This window comes from Paramisgurnus dabryanus, chromosome 1 (assembly GCF_030506205.2).
Source record: "Paramisgurnus dabryanus chromosome 1, PD_genome_1.1, whole genome shotgun sequence".
NCBI lineage: Eukaryota > Metazoa > Chordata > Actinopteri > Cypriniformes > Cobitidae > Paramisgurnus > Paramisgurnus dabryanus.
In genome coordinates, this window is record NC_133337.1 from 39,100,819 (window position 1) to 39,122,881 (window position 22,063).

General features: G+C 35.4%; 4 protein-coding genes across 5 annotated transcripts; 2 read left to right on the forward strand and 2 right to left on the reverse strand.

Moving 5' to 3' along the window:
- The first annotated feature begins 644 nt into the window (after positions 1 to 644).
- On the forward strand, positions 645 to 6,165 carry LOC135757604 (catechol O-methyltransferase domain-containing protein 1-like). 2 transcript variants are annotated; one of them, XM_065272221.2, is made up of 7 exons: positions 645 to 773; positions 2,629 to 2,756; positions 3,027 to 3,132; positions 3,225 to 3,343; positions 3,917 to 3,971; positions 4,343 to 4,476; positions 5,232 to 6,165. In XM_065272221.2, the coding sequence occupies exons 2-7, from the start codon at positions 2,655 to 2,657 to the stop codon at positions 5,382 to 5,384; spliced, it is 669 nt and encodes a 222-aa protein (XP_065128293.2). In that variant the 5' UTR covers positions 645 to 773; positions 2,629 to 2,654; the 3' UTR covers positions 5,385 to 6,165. The 2 variants fall into 2 exon arrangements, with proteins under 2 accessions (XP_065128293.2, XP_065128292.2); XM_065272220.2 differs by lacking the exon at positions 645 to 773 and adding an exon at positions 1,732 to 1,890.
- A 360-nt stretch (positions 6,166 to 6,525) lies between these two features.
- Positions 6,526 to 9,825, reverse strand: LOC135765388 (non-selective voltage-gated ion channel VDAC2-like). The gene is made up of 9 exons (XM_065275817.2): positions 9,695 to 9,825; positions 9,160 to 9,231; positions 9,030 to 9,079; positions 8,229 to 8,381; positions 8,102 to 8,154; positions 7,791 to 8,018; positions 7,491 to 7,641; positions 7,298 to 7,355; positions 6,526 to 7,033 (listed from the first exon to the last, which is right to left on the reverse strand). The coding sequence occupies exons 2-9, from the start codon at positions 9,224 to 9,226 to the stop codon at positions 6,942 to 6,944; spliced, it is 852 nt and encodes a 283-aa protein (XP_065131889.1). The 5' UTR covers positions 9,227 to 9,231; positions 9,695 to 9,825; the 3' UTR covers positions 6,526 to 6,941.
- Positions 9,826 to 11,111: 1,286 nt separating this feature from the next.
- Positions 11,112 to 19,251, reverse strand: LOC135765398 (sphingomyelin synthase-related protein 1-like). The gene is made up of 7 exons (XM_065275831.2): positions 19,108 to 19,251; positions 15,371 to 15,693; positions 14,927 to 15,194; positions 14,615 to 14,710; positions 14,330 to 14,447; positions 13,972 to 14,122; positions 11,112 to 12,461 (listed from the first exon to the last, which is right to left on the reverse strand). Exons 2-7 carry the CDS (start codon positions 15,663 to 15,665, stop codon positions 12,157 to 12,159), a joined length of 1,233 nt encoding a protein of 410 aa, XP_065131903.1. The 5' UTR covers positions 15,666 to 15,693; positions 19,108 to 19,251; the 3' UTR covers positions 11,112 to 12,156.
- Positions 19,252 to 20,080: 829 nt separating this feature from the next.
- On the forward strand, positions 20,081 to 21,818 carry LOC135765397 (dual specificity protein phosphatase 13A-like). Its single transcript, XM_065275829.2, has 3 exons — positions 20,081 to 20,273; positions 21,253 to 21,470; positions 21,622 to 21,818. The coding sequence occupies exons 1-3, from the start codon at positions 20,158 to 20,160 to the stop codon at positions 21,813 to 21,815; spliced, it is 528 nt and encodes a 175-aa protein (XP_065131901.1). The 5' UTR covers positions 20,081 to 20,157; the 3' UTR covers positions 21,816 to 21,818.
- Positions 21,819 to 22,063: the final 245 nt, after the last annotated feature.

Consider the following 22,063-nt stretch of genomic DNA (forward strand, 5'->3'; position numbering starts at 1 on the left):
TATATATATATGAATTTGAATGCTTAATTTTAATTAAGGGGTGGTTTCCCGGACATGGATTAGACTAGTCCTAGACTAAAATAAATGTAAGAGCTGTCCAAACTGAAAACAACTTGCACTGTCATATCTTAAAATACATCAGGGCCCTTTGTTTTGCCTCAAAATGCACACCAGTAATGTTTTAGTTAGGTATGTTTGTTAAAACCAGTTATATTTCCTAATTAAACTAAGGTCTAGTCCTGGCTTAAACTAATCCCTGTCCGGGAACCCACCCCTAAACTTTACATTTATTTTTTAAACTATTAATATTTAGCTTATGTAAAACGCCAAAAAATTCACTGAAATCACTTTCAAATAATTTTAAAATATAGGCCTACTATAAAAATAAAATGTATTTATATATTAAATTGAATTTCTATAGCCAACCATGAGAACATAGCAAAACCCATATACTGCATTATAAATTTTTTATCCTTTAATATACATTTAATGATTTATATTAATTATGAATTTTAAATAATTTATTTAGGTTTGCATAGGTACACCTTTAATAAGAACTGGGAATTTTTTCTTAAAGCATCTTCTCCAGCGAAGTTTAGAGGATAAGTCGTGTTTAATATTCATGTCTGACATAAATATTAATGATTTTTCCATAATGAAGCGTTTAAACAGAGATTCTCCACCCCTAAACTGAAGCCATTTTACAAGAGAAAGAGACAGCAGCACATCAGCAGAGGAGAAACACACAACAGCACAACTAAACACATCTCTCTGTGAGTTTATTCTATATTCTAACTGTAACAGCATGTTTTGATGTTCATGTATTCATCCTAAATAATGTCGTATCGCATCTCGTGCAGCCGTGCATAAAATCAATTAAAATGTACATCTATTTATTTATTAATGCGCTTATTTCTGCTTTAAAGCTCTTTAACGCAGATCAGGGTTTAATGTTTACAGTCTGTATAAAGGGCCATAGCATTATTGTTTCAATATCTCTGTGAGTTACAATCCTTAATGGACATGAAGTAAAAATAACATTTTCAAATAGGTAATTCCAATAAATTACTAACAAATTAAAACATTCGTGAACAATATTGTTTTTGTTATTATGTTTAATGATTAACTTAAATGTCTCAAACAACACGAATCCAAAGAGTGCAGTGATCATGTGATGATCAGCACTAATGCCGAGTATGAAAGAGTATAAGCGCAACGAGAAACCTGCGCGTGCGCATGAACACGTTAAAAGGAACAATATTATCAAAACAGCAGTTTGTATATATCTTTCTTTGTTTTTCTATTCGTTTTATACTGTTAGAGCACAATTACAAAATATTTGGAATGGGATTCATATTTTGCACTAGGGCTACATTAAAACAATAACCAATGTACTAAAATGATCAATTGAGATTATGTACTTCAAAACTACAATGGCCTCATTATTCAACACCACAACACTTTAATAGAAATATTTCAATAAAATAGTTTACCAAAAGAGTTTAAAGCATAAAGACAGAGGAAATATATACTTTATAAACAACAAAAGTATAAAAATAAACTTTTTACATTTAGTACAATTTACTAGGTATCCACTAGTATAATGTCATATTAGACTCTATTTACAGTAATGATTATGAAAACTTCATAAAGAAACTGATCATGTGAAATTGCATCACATGCAATTTCACATGATCACATGACCGTTCCCAGTACAGTTTGGTGTTTTACGGTAATTCGCTTCACATGTGTGGATCTTTGTTGTGGATTCTTTCATTCTTACCTTCGTCGGTTTGAGATCAGACATTATGACACTTCACAACGTTCACACACAAGCGCTTACAGTCTCTGCAGCACTGGGATTAATGGTTATAATGGGTTATTTTGTGGGTAAGTGCAGCTTATTGTCGTCGGCATTACCGCATGTTTTTCAACCGGAAGTTGATAAATACAAGTTACACGCCGCGCTTAACGGAAAACGTACACAGTTTTGATAAAGCGTAAAACAAGTTTTTTTTTTTTTTACTTTTCTTTTGAATCTTTTTTGAATATGGGAAAATACCATATACATAAATACACAAAATGGGTTTAAAATGAAAAAAAAAAATAATAATAATATAAAGTTAGCCTACAACTTGGGTTGAAAAAATAATATGGCAAAACGCCTTAACTTATGTCCCAATGTGAAGTTTTTACGTTATTTGAATGATGATCTCATACTTCTTATTTCCTTTTTAAATTATTATAATTTTATGTTTTGTGTATGTTTTATTCAATATATTTGTTCAATATATTTTCTATTTTGTAATGATTACTTTTATGTTAGCTGTAAAGTGACTGCCAGCTAATAAGAAAAAAATTATTTAGGTTAAAATAGTTTTTTAATATTTTAATGTACTTACGTAAAATATTGCTTCATAAAAATACATATAAATAATATATGTAAAATATTAAATATATGTATAATAATATATTTAAATACACAAAGATATGTAAATTTGTGTGTAATTTTATAATATTAATAAAAAGATGAAGACAACATTTTATATTTTTATGTATACACCAATGTACACCAAGATTCAATTTTTTTAAAATAATTTTCTTCCCATTTATTTATCTTTTCCTAAGGCAAACGAAAATCAAAGTTGTCAAGAATGTCTGGTAAAAGTCACGTGGAAGGTAGAGATGATCCAGTGATGCAGTATCTCCTGACTCACTCGCTGAGAGAACATCCAGCTCTTAAAAAACTACGTCAGGTAATACCTGAATAAAGTTTCTCTGACACATTTATGCATTTGGCAGACACTTTTATCCAAAGAGACAATGCATTCAAAGTAGAAATTTGCATCGGTATGTGTGTTCCCTGGGAATCGAACCCATGACCATTGTGATGCTAACACAACGCTCTGACAGTTGAACTACATGAACATTATCAAGTGATCTGCATGGCTGTAGTAGAGAAATAAAGACATAATTTTGTAGGAAAGCACTGTTTTGTTATTTATTTGAGTGTTTTTCATCTGTAGAAAACTATGGAGCATCAGTTGAACTTCATCATGGTAGCCTGTGAGCAGTCACAGTTTATGGCCAATCTGGCCAGATTAATACAGGCCAAGAAAGCTATTGAAATTGGTACGTAACTTTGAAGCATAATACAAAATGGACAGTATTATATATAAACTGTATTGCTGAAGTCTATGTATATGTGTGTGTGTATACATCAGGTGTATATACAGGCTATAATGCAGTGAGTATTGCTCTCGCCTTGCCTGAAGATGGAAAATTGATTGCATGTGACGTGAATGAGGAATTCACCAACATTGGAAGACCTTTTTGGAAATTGGTAAGTCACTGAAAATGCAGAGAGTATGTGACATTAACATAAGACCAGAAAATCTCTTTTTACTTTCTTAATGCACATTCTGCTCTTATTGTGCGCAATTATTGGTTAAAAATTCTCATAGGTTTCAGTCACAGAATGTCAATACTAGACTAGACAGTACAAAACTAGACATCTGTATGTACTTCCCTAAACTAAGAACAATACGAAAGGCTCAAATGTCATGTATAATGTAAGCTCTTTGTTCTCCCTTTCAAAAGTTCAAAAGCCTTTTTATTTTGCATTTATTATTGACATAGTTTCACTCTGACTTGCATTGTTAAATCATGGGTTACATTCTCGAGTTTATCTGTCCTATCAGATACCATAAACTTTATTAACCTCTACAGTCAGACATTAGGCTTGCTTTGTTTGAGGTTAATATTTAAACTAAAGAGACTTTTGACATTGCTGCAAATTAATATTTATGTATAGGTGAAAGACACACATATACGTAGACGTCTCTGTAATGTCCTGAGCTGATTTCATCATCAGTTTGATAAATCTGAATGGTCTTTGTATCATTTTTATTCTTAGGCAGGTGTTGATCATAAAATAGACCTGCGTCTGCAGCCTGCACTAAAAACACTGGGTAAGATCTGAATCTAGTAAACCTTTATCTGTGTTCACATTGTTTAACTATTCAGTAAACATAGCTAAATAAATCTGATTGTATCTGATTTTAACAACTCATACATTTCTACGTACAACTCGATCATCATGATTATAAAAAAATCATAAATTGCACTGTTACTCATGTTAATATTTGTTTAACACACATGCCGATCTCTCACATAGTTAAATGGTGACAACAGAAGCTGAAATGTTAATGCTATAGATTTAAGACTGAAAGTGATTAAATTATGACATTTGTTGTTGTTATGAAGATGTTTTATGTGTGTAGTTCCGTCATTATATTTGAGCTGAAGATGTAATGGGGCACTTTCTGTGTTTTGGCATCAGATGAGCTGTTGGCCGCAGGTGAAGCCGAAACATTTGATTTCATCTTCATTGATGCTGATAAAGTAAATTACGACAACTACTATGAGAAATCTCTCCAGCTGCTCAGAAAAGGAGGAATAATCGCCATAGATAATGTGAGTGAAATGAGCACATCATCTTATAAACGTAATGTTTCGTATGAATTGATATTCTGGGTTTAGCCAAGAAACGTACTTGAAGGTTCAGCAACATTTTTCAACATTCACACATTTGCATTTTCTATCATTGCTAAAGTCCACATTAAATCCAATCAGAAAAATCAAAGGAAATTGTTCTTCTGTCTAAACTTTTATCAAAATGTCACAACTTTTTATCTTCTGAAATGACTCTTTAGCGGACATCACCTACTGGTACACATTCAGACAAATATCTTAAAGGTGCAGTGTGTAATTTTTAAAAGGATCTCTTGACAGAAATGCAAAAATAATATACAAAGCTATATTATCAGGGGTGTATAAAGACCTTTCATAATGAAACATTATGTGTTTATTACCTAAGAATGAGACGTTTTATCTACATACACAGAGGGTCCCCTTACATGGAAGTTGCCATTTTGTGCCGCCATGTTTCTACAGAAGCCCTTAACGGACAAACTTTTTTTACTAAATGTCTCCGGTGATGACATGTTTGTCCGGTGGTGGCTACCGTAGCTTCTCTATTTGTTTCAAAAGCGAGGGTTGAGCAGTGGACTGAGCCGTTGGTTGCAATTCACAACCTCACCACTAGATGCCGCTAAAATTTACACACTGCACCTTTAAACACATGCACTGCATTCAGGCTTCTTTTCTAGGCAATGCATTCTTACTAAAATCATAGTTTGGTTTATAATAATCGTGATGTTACCTCACAGGTCTTGTGGAGCGGTAAAGTGGTGAATCCAGTTGAAGGAGATGTGGACACCATTAGCATCGATAATCTGAACAAGAAACTTCACAGAGATATCAGAATCAATCTGAGCATGCTCACTGTGGGCGACGGCCTAACGTTAGCATTTAAACTGTGAATTTATACAAGCTAACACACAACTACAACTGCCAACAGCCTTAAAAGTAAACAAACCTCAGCTCCAAAACCCAGTGAACTGCCCACATAGGTGGCATTCAAAGGCATTTTAGGTTTACTCCTAACATGAAGAAGACTGTTGCAGAAGATAGGTTACAAACCCGTTTATCATTCCCAGAATGCACTGCAACACACAAGTTTGATTGCTGTGCTGCTAATTATGTAGTTTTTAATTGTTTGCGTTCCAGTTCAGTTTGGATGCTGCAGATGTGGTGGATGGCAATTCAGTTCATTGGGTTTTGGGAACAAACCATTCCAGAAATCCATGCAACAGTAATGATAATGGATTTGTAATCAACGTTTTTGTGTCAAGTTACTGTGGATATACGTTTAATAACTGCAATGTGACCACATGATGGCAAAGTTTTGCAGGAAAGGTGCCTGAACATGCTGTTTAAATGTTTTCATGAAACGAAAGAGACCTCATCACTGTCCTGAAATTTCAAATACAGTAAATCGGCATCATGTCTACTGTAGTTCTTAACAACTGCTTGACTAATGAACCTTTACAAACACAACACAATTCTGTTTTAAGACTTTATTGCAAAGGTTGACATACACAAAGGTGTTTGTGTGGTTTCGCAGGCTCATTTCTATGTTTTAGGAGATGATTTGTAGTGACAACCACAGCTTTGGCTCTCCAAACACATTTTAGCATTGTGTTTGTGGTGTCTAAATACACTGAATGAACTCTAAAAGCCAACAGCAATCTCGGAGACCAGCAACTAAATACCAGATTCAGATATTTGATCATCACTACACAGCGCCAGCAATAGAAGATTCTTGTGCAAATGATGCTGGATGAGCTCTTAAAGCAGGAAAAGACAGATTCGACATTCACAAAACATCTGAAGAGGTGTTCATCTAAACCCATATGCTGTTCTTTATTCAACAGGAGATTTTCTTAAGAAACCACATCATATAATGACTATGATCACGGCTGCCAGTCTTCAACATTAAAGCACCAAACACCTGTGACCGGTTGCATAAACACAGCCGTGAGAATACTAGCAATAAGTTACAGCCAATCAGTCGTGGAAATCACTGCATGGATTTAAATTAGACCAATCCACATTTTCACAAAACATACAAAAAAAGAAATGTATGCAAGTGGCCACAGATGTCTTAAACATTAATTATTAGTCATTATTCACTTGAAAGGAGCTTCAAAATTTTCCCTTGTAGACAAAAACAGCATACAGGTTGTAACAACGTGACGCCAAGTAAATAATGACAAGATTTTTGTGCAAACCTCTTTCTTTCATCATCCATAACCTGACAGAATAAATAAACAACGACACAAGCAGACTAAAGCTCCAGTCTGGAGAGGCATTTGGGAATGATCAAGAAATACAGCAAATAAATATGAGACACAAAGTAAAGGTTTGGGTTTAAACTGAAGGAGTATCTGCAGGTGGAAGCGTGCTGAAAGACTTCTTTCCAGTAATTTCCCAGTGAAACAGGCATACTGAGACCTCCTCAGGGGTGGATCGGGGGGTTATGCGTCCAGCTCGAGTCCCAAACCTAGTTTATGACCTCCAGAGTTAATGTTCTTCCCATCCATCAAGGCAGAAAGTGTGATCTTCACACCTACATGTCGACAGACACAAAGTTACAGCACCATATGCGTATTTATGGCCAGTTTATTAACAATGGAATCGATGGTATTACTGTGATCTTGTTTCAGAGCGTTTTTTACTTGACTTTCACACATGTTAACTCAAAATGTTCAAGCGTTCAACTGAGCACAAATAGCGTGATTTATTTGCAGTGTGAATTTATGCAGTTTGAATGCAGAGTAACAGTTACTGCGGTCTGAATGAAGAATCACATGACACACAAACACGCACTTACCTGGTCTGAGGGTCTGAGTGTAACCAATACCAACTAGACTGGAATTATTGACTTTAGCCTGCGGGACAGAGACAGATGTTGGTGACTGAGGTATACATTTATGTTTGTGTGAGTGAATGTTGTTACTGGGAATAAGCATTGATGTGTTATAGATAAATGCAGATTTACATTTAAAAAAATATCAAAAACTCACACTAATAGATGCGCTGGGGTCCAGCATGTATTTGGCGGCAATCCCAAATCGGGTGCTGTTATTGCCTGCGGTCCAGGCCAGATTCACTGCCGTCTCCAAATGATCATTCACTTTCTGATAAATAGAGCCGCCAAACTCTGTGCCGTCATTTCTGCAAACAAACACACACACACACCGTATGTGAGGTTTTTCTACATTTAATCTCCTGTCAAGTCAAAATCTTTCAGTCTGATTATACCTTGAATACTAATAGAGCACCTGTTTATAACAAGCCACATAATGCAACAGTGCTGTACTTACACATTGGTGTGTAACTGAAAGTCTCCAGTCTTGTATCCGATTGCAAAGTTGCTGCGTGTCATTCTGGACTTGGAGCTGTCAAAGGTCATCTGGTATCCGGCAAGCCAGTCCTCGTACCCCACCACCGCCGCTCCGTGAATCGTAGGACCAGCGAAGTCGAAATCCACATCGCAGCCCACGTTGACGTATTCACGTTTGTAAGCCGCCTTTACCTTGCCACTCTTCTTGCTGTTAAAACAACACAACCAGAGGTTAAAATCACTTCATCTGCATGATGATTTAATATACAAACACATGCAGCTACACTGTACCCAGTGTTAGGTGAGAAGGTTGTGTCGAAGGTCAGTTTCAGTCCTTTAGTGATCTGAAACACAAAATATTTCATGAACAGGCCCAGATGAAATCTACAGACATTTCTGTGCTCGCATGTATTCACACCTGATCCTCCACAGAGATTTCGGTGCCGAGCATATTATCTGTGTTCCACTTCTCGGTGAAGGTCAGTCCATACTCTGCCCACTTGTACTTGGTCTCCAAGTTCCCACAGATCTTGTTTGTGTCCATGTTTGAAGAGCCACATGTTTTGAATTCCTATTAAGATAAAAGACATAAACAATGATCTTAAATTCATACATGGAACCATGGGACAAGACCCACCCACTTTTTAAGACCAATGATATTGGACCCACTCACTTTTTCCTCTAATTTAGCACACATGTCTGTTCACTTCCATTCCATGAGAAAGTAATCCCCTAATAAATTAAACTCTGTTCCACGTTTCAGCTACAACCTTACTTTTGCTGGAGTGCTTCCTCAAATCCACTCCACAAATTAAACTCCATTTCGTGTTTTCACTACTTTCCGACACCCATGCATGAAACGACTACTGTTTGTGTTACTTGTCATAATCTTCATTACCACCGGCATTAATTTAGTGAGTTTATAAGTAGTAAAAAAAAACTAAACGATAGCCTAAAAAAATGCCCATGTAGACACTACAATATTGGTTTACATTATTTTCCCACATGCCCTCAGTGAGGTCAGATGCAAAAGATAATCATGTCAGCTCGGAATAAAGTACATAGTGTTGAATTATTGCAAAAATATTTGAAATTCTTAAGAAAGAATATTAAATATAATAAAGAGAATAAGTGATAACAATGCATAAAAAGAGAGTTTGAATACATTCATGACATTTAGACCTAAATGAAAATGTTGGCTTTCTTGAGATTCACATACCACACCATTTGCAGACTTGGTTTTAACATCAAGCTTCACCATTCCAAAACCTAAAGCACAAATCACAAAGATATAAGAGATTATATAATATAATGCATTATTTAATCACAGCTAAGAAAATAAATATTACCATAGCCCTTGTTGAAAACATCTTTTGCAGCCTTTCCAAGATCTGCGTATGCTGGAGGAACAGCCATTTTCTCTGAAAACAAATACAAACATGAAATAATGCAATAAAATAAAATACAGTGCTAGAACCTTTAACTACAGGTTTATAGTACGTAATATTTAGTGACGTTTGCTAAAGCAAGAGTCTCTCGCGCTCTCGCTCTCTCTCTCTCTCTCTCTCTCTCACTCACTCACTCACTCACTCACTCACTCACGTCCTCTCAAGTTCACATCATCAGTACTGCACCAACAGACACGATGACAAACGATTCAATTAAACATTACAGGCAGTTTATTAAACAGCACGACAGATGAACCGAACTAGTTTAAAAAAGTAAGGGTCGCAAAAAGAACAGTAACGTTAGACAGAACTCCGACCAAATTGGCCCGTGAGCATCACTGTTTCCGTTCAAATCGATCTAAATATATGATAAACCATAGCCTCACATCACCGAAACTCTAACCGATCATATATATAAAACTACAGAATCACTGACCTGTGGATGTGGGTCGAACCTGGGCACTAGAAGCGTTGCGAGGACGAGATGAAGGAGACGCTAACACAGCAAACGCAGCATCAGGACCCTCAAGAGTGCCCGAGCATTGCCTGTCTTAAATGACAATTGCGTTATGCAGCATTTCTTTTTTCAGATTATATTCATTGTTTGTATTTTTAGTTTAGCATTTACACAGGGTGTTAGGATTATCGTAGCATTTAATTAAACTGACAGTATTTGTGATTGTCCTGAATACTGTGCCATAGTGACCACGGATGTGACATGACTAATATCATAATAGATTTATATACATATCTATGACTAACACGACAAGGATCATATTATATTATATTATATTACATTACATTATTATTTTATATTATATTATATTATATTATATTATATTATATTATATTATATTACAGTATATAATGTCACATTACTTTGCACATATTTATATAAGTGTATGTGTAAGGTTAAGTAGGCAATATGCTACAATAAATTTTACATTTAGACTAAAGAACATTTTGAATATTAAGTTGCCTTCCTTTATTTTCTGTCTATAAAATACCATTGTTACTGCAGTAGTTAACACAATAATGTGGAAACCTGCTTTAACTCCATTTTTAGTTGATGGACACAGAATTTATTGCTTTTTACCATAGTGCACTTCAGAAAATTCAAACATTTCTTTGTTTAGTTTGTAAATTTTATTGATGATGGCATACACATTGTGTTTTTACACCAAGCACTGTCAAACATACAGCTGCTTAAACCTCATCACCTCATTAATCCAATGGAAAAAGCATTTCCATCCAAATAAAAAAACAATCTAGCCTTTACAAAAGCCCATAAGAGGCTACAAAGCATTTCAAGCACTGCAAAATGAACATTTGAAATGATTTACTGTCATATCATGGATACTTAAATTTACTGATATCAGAGTCATGTTGCATATCTGAACTAATCTGAAGTAAGTATTGATCACAATCATTTGGCGAGTCAAAATAAACGCATATTAAAAAACCCTGTTAATTGTTAAGCTTTAAAATTCTAGATGATAGAATGGACAAGAGTGAAATGTCACAGAAAAAACATCTGTATTGTACACTGTACATTATAATAACATTCACCAACCAACATTTTCATTTCTTTTATGTACAACGCCATAAAAAACTATCTTTAGGGTTAACACTTAATCCTCTGTGCCTATAACCTATAATTACACAAAATTACTTATCAAATAACCTAACACAAAAAACTGTTAATATTTATCCCAGTTCATGATAAAACAACTCTTTACTTGAGATAATAATGCGTTTTAAGACAATATAAACACAAGATATTGCTCTACCAGCCTGCAAGAATTACATTTCTGTAAACATTCACAAAATAACAAAGACCCTTCTAACCATCATATAATATAAATCTGATAATAATTCAGAGATATTTAGTGTAAAAAATGAAAATACAAAGAGACATCATTGGCAACTGGAATGAAGTGGTAAAAATCATTTACCATAAGTTTCGACAATATACTTAAAACATGTCTCATGAAAATTATCAAGAATATGTTTGGGTCATATTTCAACCTTTAGGAAAAAAAATTGACTAATAAAACTTAATAAAACTATTAAGATTATATGAACTGAGACTAATTTTTATGACAATTACAGACATTTTACCTTAGAAATTATCACCATAATCTAAAGAAAAAACTGATCCTAATCTTTTTCCTAAACTGATTTGTATTTTTTAGGGTACAACAATCTAATGACAATTACATTTACAGTAAAACTGTAAGAACTTGGTGGGAGTGCTTAATTGTCATAAAAAATTAAAAGTAAAATATTTTAAATGTCTTAAAATAAGTCTTAATTTTCAATGAGCAAAATGGCATTAATTGTTTTCCTTTAATTTGCTTTCTGAGATTTACCCAAAATCGAGAAATACCATCGTATTATTGGGTATTAAACTAATACTGCCAAAAGAACAACTGCAAGAAATGAATCGGACACAAAACAATTATGGCAACAAAACAAAAGTCTTTTACATGTAAAAGGTTCAAGAATGTAGGATGTTTTCTATTGCTTCAAAGACCGATCATGAAAGTATCTTACAATGCTGAAGTTGAAACGTCTTTAGATCACAACATCAAGTATCTACTCTTACCAAACCAGTCAAAATTAATACTGACAAAATGTCATGCAAAGGATTTCAAAAGACCCAAGTTTCAGTTTAATGATTTTAGTGTTGGGCAACAAAAATAAAAACTTGTGGATCCTCAGTATCCATGGAGAAGATATATATTTACAGTAATGAACATTTATTGTTCCAGTCATTGTGTGCATGTTGTGAGTTAGACGCAGTCTTTGGCGTCCATCATGGCAACGCAGAAATAAGCCAAACAATCTGTTCAGAATCAGCAGTACAAACATTGCCAAACAGGCCTGAGATGTGTGTTAGCGAATGAGACTCTTAAATATAGCAGGTCGAGCGAATGGCCAGCAGTACTCATTCGGTACGGGACCGTTAACGTTGCACTCAAAAAATGAGAACATGGGGAACCAGATTCTTGCACGGCGGCTCTGCTGGTACGCCCGTGTGTTGGCCAGCGTGTGGTAATACAGGAAGAGTCTGGTGGTGATGTAGAACGCGATGAAGACGTCGATGGAATAATGCTCATGGGCCGCTAGGATGAAGAAGATCCCGAAGAGGTTCAGAACCCATGACAGCGTGTGTATAAAGTTCCAGCTGCGCGGCGTGTCTATAAACACAGAGAGCCAAGATCAAAAGCATTAGTTTGTACTCATCATCACTCAAACCTGGATGGGTGATCTCACAAAATTAGACTTGTGAGGTGTCATGAAACATTTTGATAATAAAAGTAAATGCTATCAAAATAAGAAGCATACAGTTATAAACATTTCCGTACTATTTTGCACATGATTTTGAATGACATCATAAAAAACAATTTTAGTGTTTTTTCACATTTAAGGGGAACATTTTAAGTACAACTGGATTTGTTTTTTTTACATGGAAATATTTATAATTAAAAAATCTAAAAAAAAAAGTGCTTCAGTGCATGTTATACTATAAACATTTACAATAAAGAAACATGTGTATTTGGTGATCATTGGTAAACGTAGTGACAATAATAAGGAATATGAATGTGTCCAAGACCAATTTTCTCATCCTCCGCAACAATTTTCAATCATTGATTAAACTCTCAAGGAACTAACATTAAAAAAAAATTGTTGGAAGGGACATAATTGACTGTGACACTCAAGATGGCTACCAGGTAAGCAGTTCTTATTTTTTCTCACCAGATAAAAGTTGAAATTTTGTTAGTCATAGTACCTAGACAACTTTTTCATTCTCATGACCGAAACATGACTTTGTAAATGCATATATTTAATGTAATATCATGTTGCGGTAATGATAATTTTTGATAATGATAATCTAAAAAATTTACATAATTATATAGGAAATATTTTTAAATCCTCTAAAAATAATGGTAATAGTAAGTTCAGACCTTAAAGGACAAGTTCGGTATTTTAGACTTAAAGCCCTGTTTTCAGATTGTTTATGGTGAAATAGAAAGGTTTTGACAGAAATTTCGACATTTCAAAAATCGCTGCAAAAGATGCTTTCCAACAGCTGTTTTAGCATTCGTTGTTAACTTGTGGACCTATTTTTCCAAACGCCTCACACCCGTATATTCTTCCGCTTAGAGCTTGAATAATAGACACTCCAGCCCAGGTGGTGGCGCTAATCCGCCTTTGCCAATTGCAAGAATAGAAACAAAGTTCCCGGCGCAGAGTAATACTGTACATCACAGCACAACTAATACAAGTCAATGGAGTTGGTAAAAACTACAATAAAACCTGTTGGAATGCGTCTTTTGGAGCGATTTTTGTGTGAGCATACCAGAGAACACCCCTGACCACTCGCTGAGTTTCACGTCTTTGTAAACGAAAGTTTAATGCATTTTAGGAAGGATTGTTCCAGTGCACCATTAAACCCACTGTAGAGGTCTGAGCTGAAACACAAGACGCATATGTCGAAATTTCAGTCAAAACCGTTCTATTTCATCATAAACAATCTGAAAACAGGGCTTTAAGTGTAAAATACCGAACTTGTCCTTTAATCTTATATATGAAAAAAACATTGGTTTTGAGGGCTTTTTAAAAATTCTGATGCTGGACACCTTCTTAATCTGGATTTCGTGAGAATCACCCAGATACCTGTGTGTGCGTGTGTGCCTGTGTACTAACATTCAGTGACAAAGAAATTTAGCATGGTGATAACGACTGTGTGACCGCTAAACATGTAATCGCCACACGTGTGGACTCCAGTGAGGGTCATTCCAAACCCGCTCCATATGGCCACAGCACGCTGAAGCTTCGCCCACATGTCACCGTATATCTAACACACACACACACGAGCACAAAGACAAAGAGAGAAAGAACAAAAGAAAAATAAAGATAATTTTCATTTGTATAAGTGTATGTTTTTTTATTCGTCCCATAAAATAGATGATTGTATAATTGCACAAAATTTACTTTTGTTATTATGTTTGTGTGTGTTTTTTGCTTTCATTATGTGCATGTGTTGACGTGTGTGTGTCTGTACCTTCCCAGTGCATTGAAGATGTTGACCCGGTACAGACAGTGATGTCACGAACATGGTAACACACCGCAGCATAAAGACCGTACCCATGAGACTACACAAACGTCTCAACAGGATTGACCTTAAGTGCACACACAGGATACAAAAACATTACATACAACACCATTAATTGTATAATGTTTAAGTTCAGAAGTTGTGTGTGTGTGTATGTGTGTGTGTGTGTGTGTGTGTGTGTGTGTGTGTGTGTGTGTGTGTGTGTGTGTGTGTGTGTGTGTGTGTGTTAGTTACCTGTGTTTATGAAGAAGCAACACTAGCAGCCAAATACAGCACAAGATCACACCACAGGCCTCTGCCATCGAAAAAGCCCAGGGGATTCTGGGTACGCTGAAGACACAAGAACAAAGCGAAAGGTCAGACAAAAAAAACACAGGAGCAAAACATAATCCTTGCTATTTGTGTATTTTTATGCTCATCTTCAGCTGTGACCTGCTGTGTTTCAGCATCATCATCATCATCAAGCTCAAACCCCATAGACATTCATCACCTATAAATCAGTCTGTTTATATGTGTGTCAAATATCTAAAACACATGGACTGTCACCTGTCCAGGAAGATGTCAGGAAGTGGAGGGTACGTCCTCATGTCTGGCACTCGTTCGTGCACGATCACCATGACGAATGACGTGAAGCCAAAGACGAAGACCACGTAGACGGAGCTCATGATTGTTTTCCAGTACTCTGGATCCAGTCTCCGCACCTGCTGCTTGTACTTGCCATTGTTGTACTGATGATACTGCTCACCGCTCAACGTGTCCAGAACAGTGTCACAATCACGAACGGAGTCGCCGTTACACAACCAGTCTGGTCCGCCTGCGCACAACAGCACGGCATGTAATCAAATATAAGCACACTGTAACACGCAAACTACCTCACGCACCAGACATAAAAACAAAAAATAACAGCAATGAAACTTTGGGATTGTGTTGGGGGGGGGGGTCAGACTATAAAATGCATTAACTTTATTAATTCAAATGAAGTAACTGAACTGTTCTGGGGCGAATGTCCATCGTAAGACAGCCCGAGCTCTTCTAACAAGTCAGCGTTCTGTTTCTGGAGCTTCCTGAGAGAAACCATCAAACGTTTGATGTCCCCCAGAACCTTCAGCTCCAGCGGAGGAGAGCGCAGGTCGTACTCGCTCAGCGTCAGCAGGCTGGTTCCATCCAGACGGTGTTTGTTACACAGCAGGTCCACGTAATCGCAGAAGCCCTCCTCGCGTAGCCAGCGGCCCACGTGTTTAGGGGTCCACTGTCTGACGCTGAGCTGCCCGCCGCCTCCTGACATCGCCGTCTTTCTCTCTCTCTCACAGGACCTGTACAGAAAACCAATAAGACACCTGAGGATGTGTTGAAGAAAGTATAATTAATATTTATGCAGAAGTCAACTTTTACAGCGTTTCCCTTCACAAACAGAAGTTCTTGTGTCAGAACGACTTCTTTGAAACATCAGCCCTGTTTCTTACAACTAGACGTTAATTTCTAGGCCATGCATCAGCACATATGTTAATACCACATTAATGGCACAGAAATCCAGAAAATCCAGAAAATACACTCTGATGTTTGTGTTCAAAAAGTCTATAATGGTTTGTCAGTAAACTCTTTTGTATCTTTTGTCAATAACATCAAATATTGAACACTGGCCATGTTTACATAAACAGGAACGTATGAATCAGGTCATATTACACAGACAGTGAAGGAAAACCTGTGTATGCATGTATGTGCATATCCAATTAAAACATATTTTTGTGAGAAGACTGAGATATGCCATTGTCTCACTCCCACTAACTTCTGAGACATTGGCCGAATGGCCATATAAGACAAAATCTGGACAGTGACAACTGGAGGTTGTTTGAAGCACACAGAGGGATTTGATGGGTTTTAAAAATATTGATAGTAGAGAATAAAATATCGATACACTATCTGGGGTAAAATGTATCACGATAGTTAGCTGTATCGATATTTTTGCACAGCCCTAAACACAGGTAGGCAAAAGTTAAACACTACTACAACACAGTTATGATCCGGTAAACACAACAAGTCAAAATTGTTCACACTTTTATCTAATGGTATTTTATTGACCATCAGAGACGATGCAATTGGCAAACTTTTGCAGTTGGATTGCTGAATTTTTACAAAATACAAGTGCTGCATACCCACGTATTGAAAACTTGAACTAAATTTGTGATTACAGTAATAGACATTTATTTACATTTTGTGTCAATTGTGTTATAAACAAAAACCATGTATTTTTTGTAAGTCCTGGGTGTTGTTGTGTTATCCATTTTTAAGGTATTGTCTGTCTAATGGATGCTCTGTAATACTGTATACAGAGCATATATTTATATGTTTATATAATTGACTCATGCGTGTATGATTTGAAAGCTTGGTTTGATTTTGAGAACAGGTGAAATGGTTTTGAAAGAACTGTTCGGTTTTGCTAGAAAGTGTCAGGGGTTCTGTGAATTAAGCTTGAAAATTTGAATTTGTGTTTAAGGTTTTAAGAAAATGAGTGCTGGATTTGAGAAATGTGTTTTAGCAATTCAGAAAAACTGTTTACTGTGTTGTTTAAAATATGAAGGTATGAATGATTTAAATAAACAACTGGGCCAAATCACTTAAATAGATCTGAATGAAATGAGAAAGTATAAAAATCACATCTTTAGGATGATCATAAATTTCCCTTCAGATCCCTAAAGTTTACAAACAAGTTTACAAGTGTAAACTGAAGACACATTTGTGCTGCATCAGTCAGTTTAAGATGTTGGGAAACATCCTCTTTTCCTGATGAAAACCGACACAGTTCTCCTGACACAACACAAATACACTATTGCACCACAACAGAAACACAACAACCTCTGCAGATCGAGATGATCGTGTAGAGTTTCAGTCCCTTTTATAACGTGCCACGTTTGTAGCTTCTGATAACAGCAAACATGCATTTTAAATAAAATAAAAAATCCTCCAGCTTATTGTTGTGATCTACTGAATAAAAGAATCTACATTTAGAGTCCTGACAATACAAGCAATACATCAACATGTTAAAGGAACAGTATGTAATTAATTGATATCAATTAATCATAAAATGGCCCTGATATATCACTAGACATTAAAACATCATTTTCATTTCAAATACTTATATCACTCACAACAGTGGTCTGGTCAGGATATTGTCATTTAAAAAGTGGAGTTGCAGCCCCAAACTGATGTTTATGTTGTCATTTTGTGTATTGGCCACCAGTTGTGTGATTGCAGTACCAGTTTTGGCCACAATCCTACATACTGTTCCTTTAAAGAGCACCTATGGTCCGATTAACGATTTTACATTTCCTTTGGCGTTACAAATCCCAAAGTAAAAGATGATGCGTGTTTTCATCTCCAACGTAAATCTCTTTTCTTGGACTATAACAAAAACACACAGATTGTAGGCAACAGTTTACTTCCTGGGATTGGTGATGTAGAGAAGACCGACATTATCATAATTCCTCCTGCTAGGGACTCACAGCCTGTAAGTTAACTCCTGTTAGCATTGCATTGTGAGCAAATCTTTTAAACATGGTAAGGAGCGTCACATTTCCTGCTGAAGTCAGAGGTATTCAGACCAATCACAATGTACAGATTAGCTGGCCAATCAGAGACACGGTGCTTTTCAAACAGATGAGTTTTGTACAAAATCAGTGTGTTTCGGGAAGACAGGGATTAATGGAGCAAAAATAATGTACGGTATGTGGAAAATAATGTGTTTTTTGAACCATAAACCACATGAACACATGATAACCTTGTTTTTAGCAATTAAATAGGTGCCCTTCAACGGACACCTAAGGAAGCACACGAGTCACGACAACAGACTTTTTTGCATATTAAGCAAAAGACATGCAAATGATGAAATGCTGACTTCCACTATGTGCACCATATTCAAAGTCTTGAGGATTTATGTTGTACGGTTACAGAAGCCTTAGGGAAGAAAATCAGCATAACAGCATTCAAGTACTGAATGACATGAGGATGAATAAAAAAGTCAGTCACTTTGGATAAAAAGTTTAAGTACTACCAAGACAACCACAACCACAGATAACTACACCCACTTTCAGCCACACCTTCTGTTTACAGGGCCACTTTATCAGACACAAGAAACAACAGATAACCAATCTGATCCCATTACTAAAGTACTCCAGGTTTAATAATATGCTATAGTCTTGAGTTACATAGAGCACCTTTAACCAATACCTGATACAGAAGAGCTAATAAAGATAAGCCAGACTCTGAATCAAACATAATACACTGGCTGTGTCTCAACAAAGCCCAGAAATGCTGTTTAAAGGGCAGCTCGCTAGGCTTTTGTGTTATTGGAAAGATGTCAATTTAAAAAGTACATTTAGGTCTGGATCTCTCTGACACACAGATTTGGATCTGTATGTAACTTAATGAACAGAACACATACACACAAGTAACATTAACACAATGTTATTATAACAACATAATATTAACAGGGAGACACTTCAGTAATCTACAGGTATGTTTAAATAGACATACATGCTGCTCTAAATGATTATTCCACTACAATTCAGCAGCGTTATTACAAAACTGAGACAATAATACAGAAACAAATAAAAATTGAGAAAATAATACAGAATAAAACACGAACCCGAGCTCGTCAGTCAGTCAGTCAGTCAGTCAGTCAGTCAGATAAACATGAATGTGTTAGCATGCTAGCTGCTAGCGTCACTTACAGTAAACATCAGATTCTTCACGTCAAACTGCGATAAATCTGAAGAACTGAACCTCTGTCGGGGTATTTGGTGTAAATCATAGCGCCCTGACCAAACTGGAGGCGCGCGGCCGAGGTGACAAGCGAGGGTGTGTAAAAACACTGCGCTGACGTCACTTCCGCTACTGCGCGAACTGCGACACCTGTTGGTCAATGCGTTGAATTCCATCATCCTTCAGCTCACTTTAAAGTGATAATTCATCCAAAATTAATAATTTTATCATCATTTTCTCATCCTTATGCTGTATTAAAATTCTAAAAGTTTGCTAACTCATCAACAACAAAACAAAATAAAACGTTTCTTATGATTTTTTTTTTTTTTTTTTTTGATGAACACAAAAGAAGATATTTTGAAAAATTATGATAAACACACAGCTGATTGTATCCATTGACTTCCATAGTAGAAAAAACAAATATGATGAAATTCAATGGGTGCCGTCAACTGTGTGCTTACCATCATTTATCAAAATATCTTCTTTTGTGTTCATCAAAAAAAAAAAAAAAAAAAAAAATTCATAAAGAATTAGAACAACATGTTATGAAAATAATGATATAATGTACATTTTTGGGTGAACTATCCCTTTAAATAAATTGATTAGAAAAATAACCCCTCAGATTATCGATACATTTTAAAACTTTTCAATAAATTTGATATATTATTATAAAAAGAAACATTTTATTTTGTTTTGTTGTTAATGAGTTTTATAATTTTTATAGCATATTTAGTCAAAAGTATACATTAAAAAAAGACTTAAAGTGGAGTTGGAAAGTCCTATTTTATAAGATAAGATATACTTTATTAATACCCAGATGGAGAATAGGTGTGAGATGCATATCAATATAAATAATATTGTTGCACACTTTGAAAGGCTGGTTTAATTTTAGATCGCTGTCTGCACCTGGCCCTGTCACTTTAAATATAACTTCATCTTGGACATCAGAAGAAGTGGAATATTCATCCTGATGGATAGATAGAAAGATCACACACAGAGATCCATGATGAGTTTATATAATGGATAATTCCCATGAAACACCCTCCATTAAGGAGCTGGAAAAAATACTGTTTGGAGGGAAGAAAAGTGGAAATCATGTGGATGAAGTTTGGCCCAACTTGTTCTTGGGTGACATGTGAGTCTATTGGCTGTGTTTCTAAACCTAGTAAGCTGCCTACCTAGACCACAAATACATGCTTTTCAACATGCTTTCTAGGTGGGTAGCACTTGAATATAATCAAATTTTGGGTTTTAATTTTGGTCATGTATTGATCAGACAACATAATAGTATATGATTGTAAACAATAATTTCCCTTTTTAAATAATTTTCCTTTTTAAACTTTTAATAGCTGTTTTTGACCAGGTCAAGGTAACGGTTTAAATTAATCTAGAAAGAAAATCTTTACTTTGTAGTTAAGCTCATTTAATTTTGGTTTTACTGAAAATATATTTTCAGATATAATTTAAAAATGTTTAAAAATATAGAAAAATGTCCAAAAAATATATGTACTAAAATATATTGTGAAATATGTTTACAAAAATTAATTTTTCATCAATATATTTTTTGACCATTTTTTGTACATTCTGAAATTTATTTTAAAGCATTTATATTAACGTTGCATTGGAATGAAAACTTTGTATGTTACGACCATATAAACATAACAGGTTTGAAAAGATTAAAATTAAATATATTTTTAACTGCAAAAATATACTTATAATTTTATATTTTATACATATTAATACATGTTATACTTTTACTTTATACGTTTTATACAAACTTTGATTTTTTTTGGCCAGCAAACATATTTTTTTTTGCCATATGGGTTGAAAAATTAGAAATGTATTTGTTGCCCCTAAAATATATTTTGAAATATATGTTAATATATAAAGGTTAAAACTAAATATATTTTCAAATTCAAATATATATTTAACTTTTACTTTCTACAAAATGTATTTAGCATATATTTAAAAGACATTTGTTGCCAAAGAAATAAAAATTTTTCTCTGCATACCAGTAACCATGGTTTTTTGTTTCTAACTACAGCTTAAGCTTCGTCAATTATCATAAAGGGAGGCACTGGACGTTTTAACAGCTGGATATTTATGATCCTCAGGTCTGCAGCCAATGATCGGTTCATTCTGTGGAAGCTGGGCATCACTCACGTCTTAAACGCAGCCCATGGAAAGATGCATTGCCAGGGCAGCCATGAGTTTTACGGATCAGCAGTCGAGTACTATGGAGTCCCAGCAGACGATTCACCATCATTCAACTTGTCTGTTTATTTCCACCCTTGTGCTAATTATATTCAGAATGTTCTCAACTATTCAGGGGGTAAAACCAACCGCAATGGTCTCATTTCATTTGGTTACTTGACCCTTTAATCATAAATATGATCTTAGATGTTGTTTCTGTTTGAGCAAGCTTGCATCCTCCAGTATCTTCATTATCTGCACTAACCAGATTTCACTTTCTTTTGCTGCAGCACGGATTTTGGTTCATTGTGCTGTGGGAGTGAGTCGCTCCGCTTCTCTGGTTCTGGCATATCTCATGATCCATCAGCACTTATCACTACTGGACGCTATTAAAACTATCAAACAACATCGATGGATTTTCCCAAATCGAGGTTTTCTCAAACAACTACGGGCCCTTGATGGGACTCTGCGCTGTGTAAAGTGATTTTAGGATAAAAGATAACATTCCAGTTTAAACCTGTGATGATACAGGAGATCTTTACAGGGTGCTACCACCCCCATGCTTTAAAGTAGGGATGGTGTTCTTGGGATGGTACTCATCATTCTTCTTCCTCCAAACACGTTTAGTGGAATTATGACCAAAAAGTTCTGTTTTGGTCCCATCTGACCACATGCCTTTGTCCCATGACTCCTCTGGATCATCCAAATGGTCATTGGCAAACTTAAGACGGG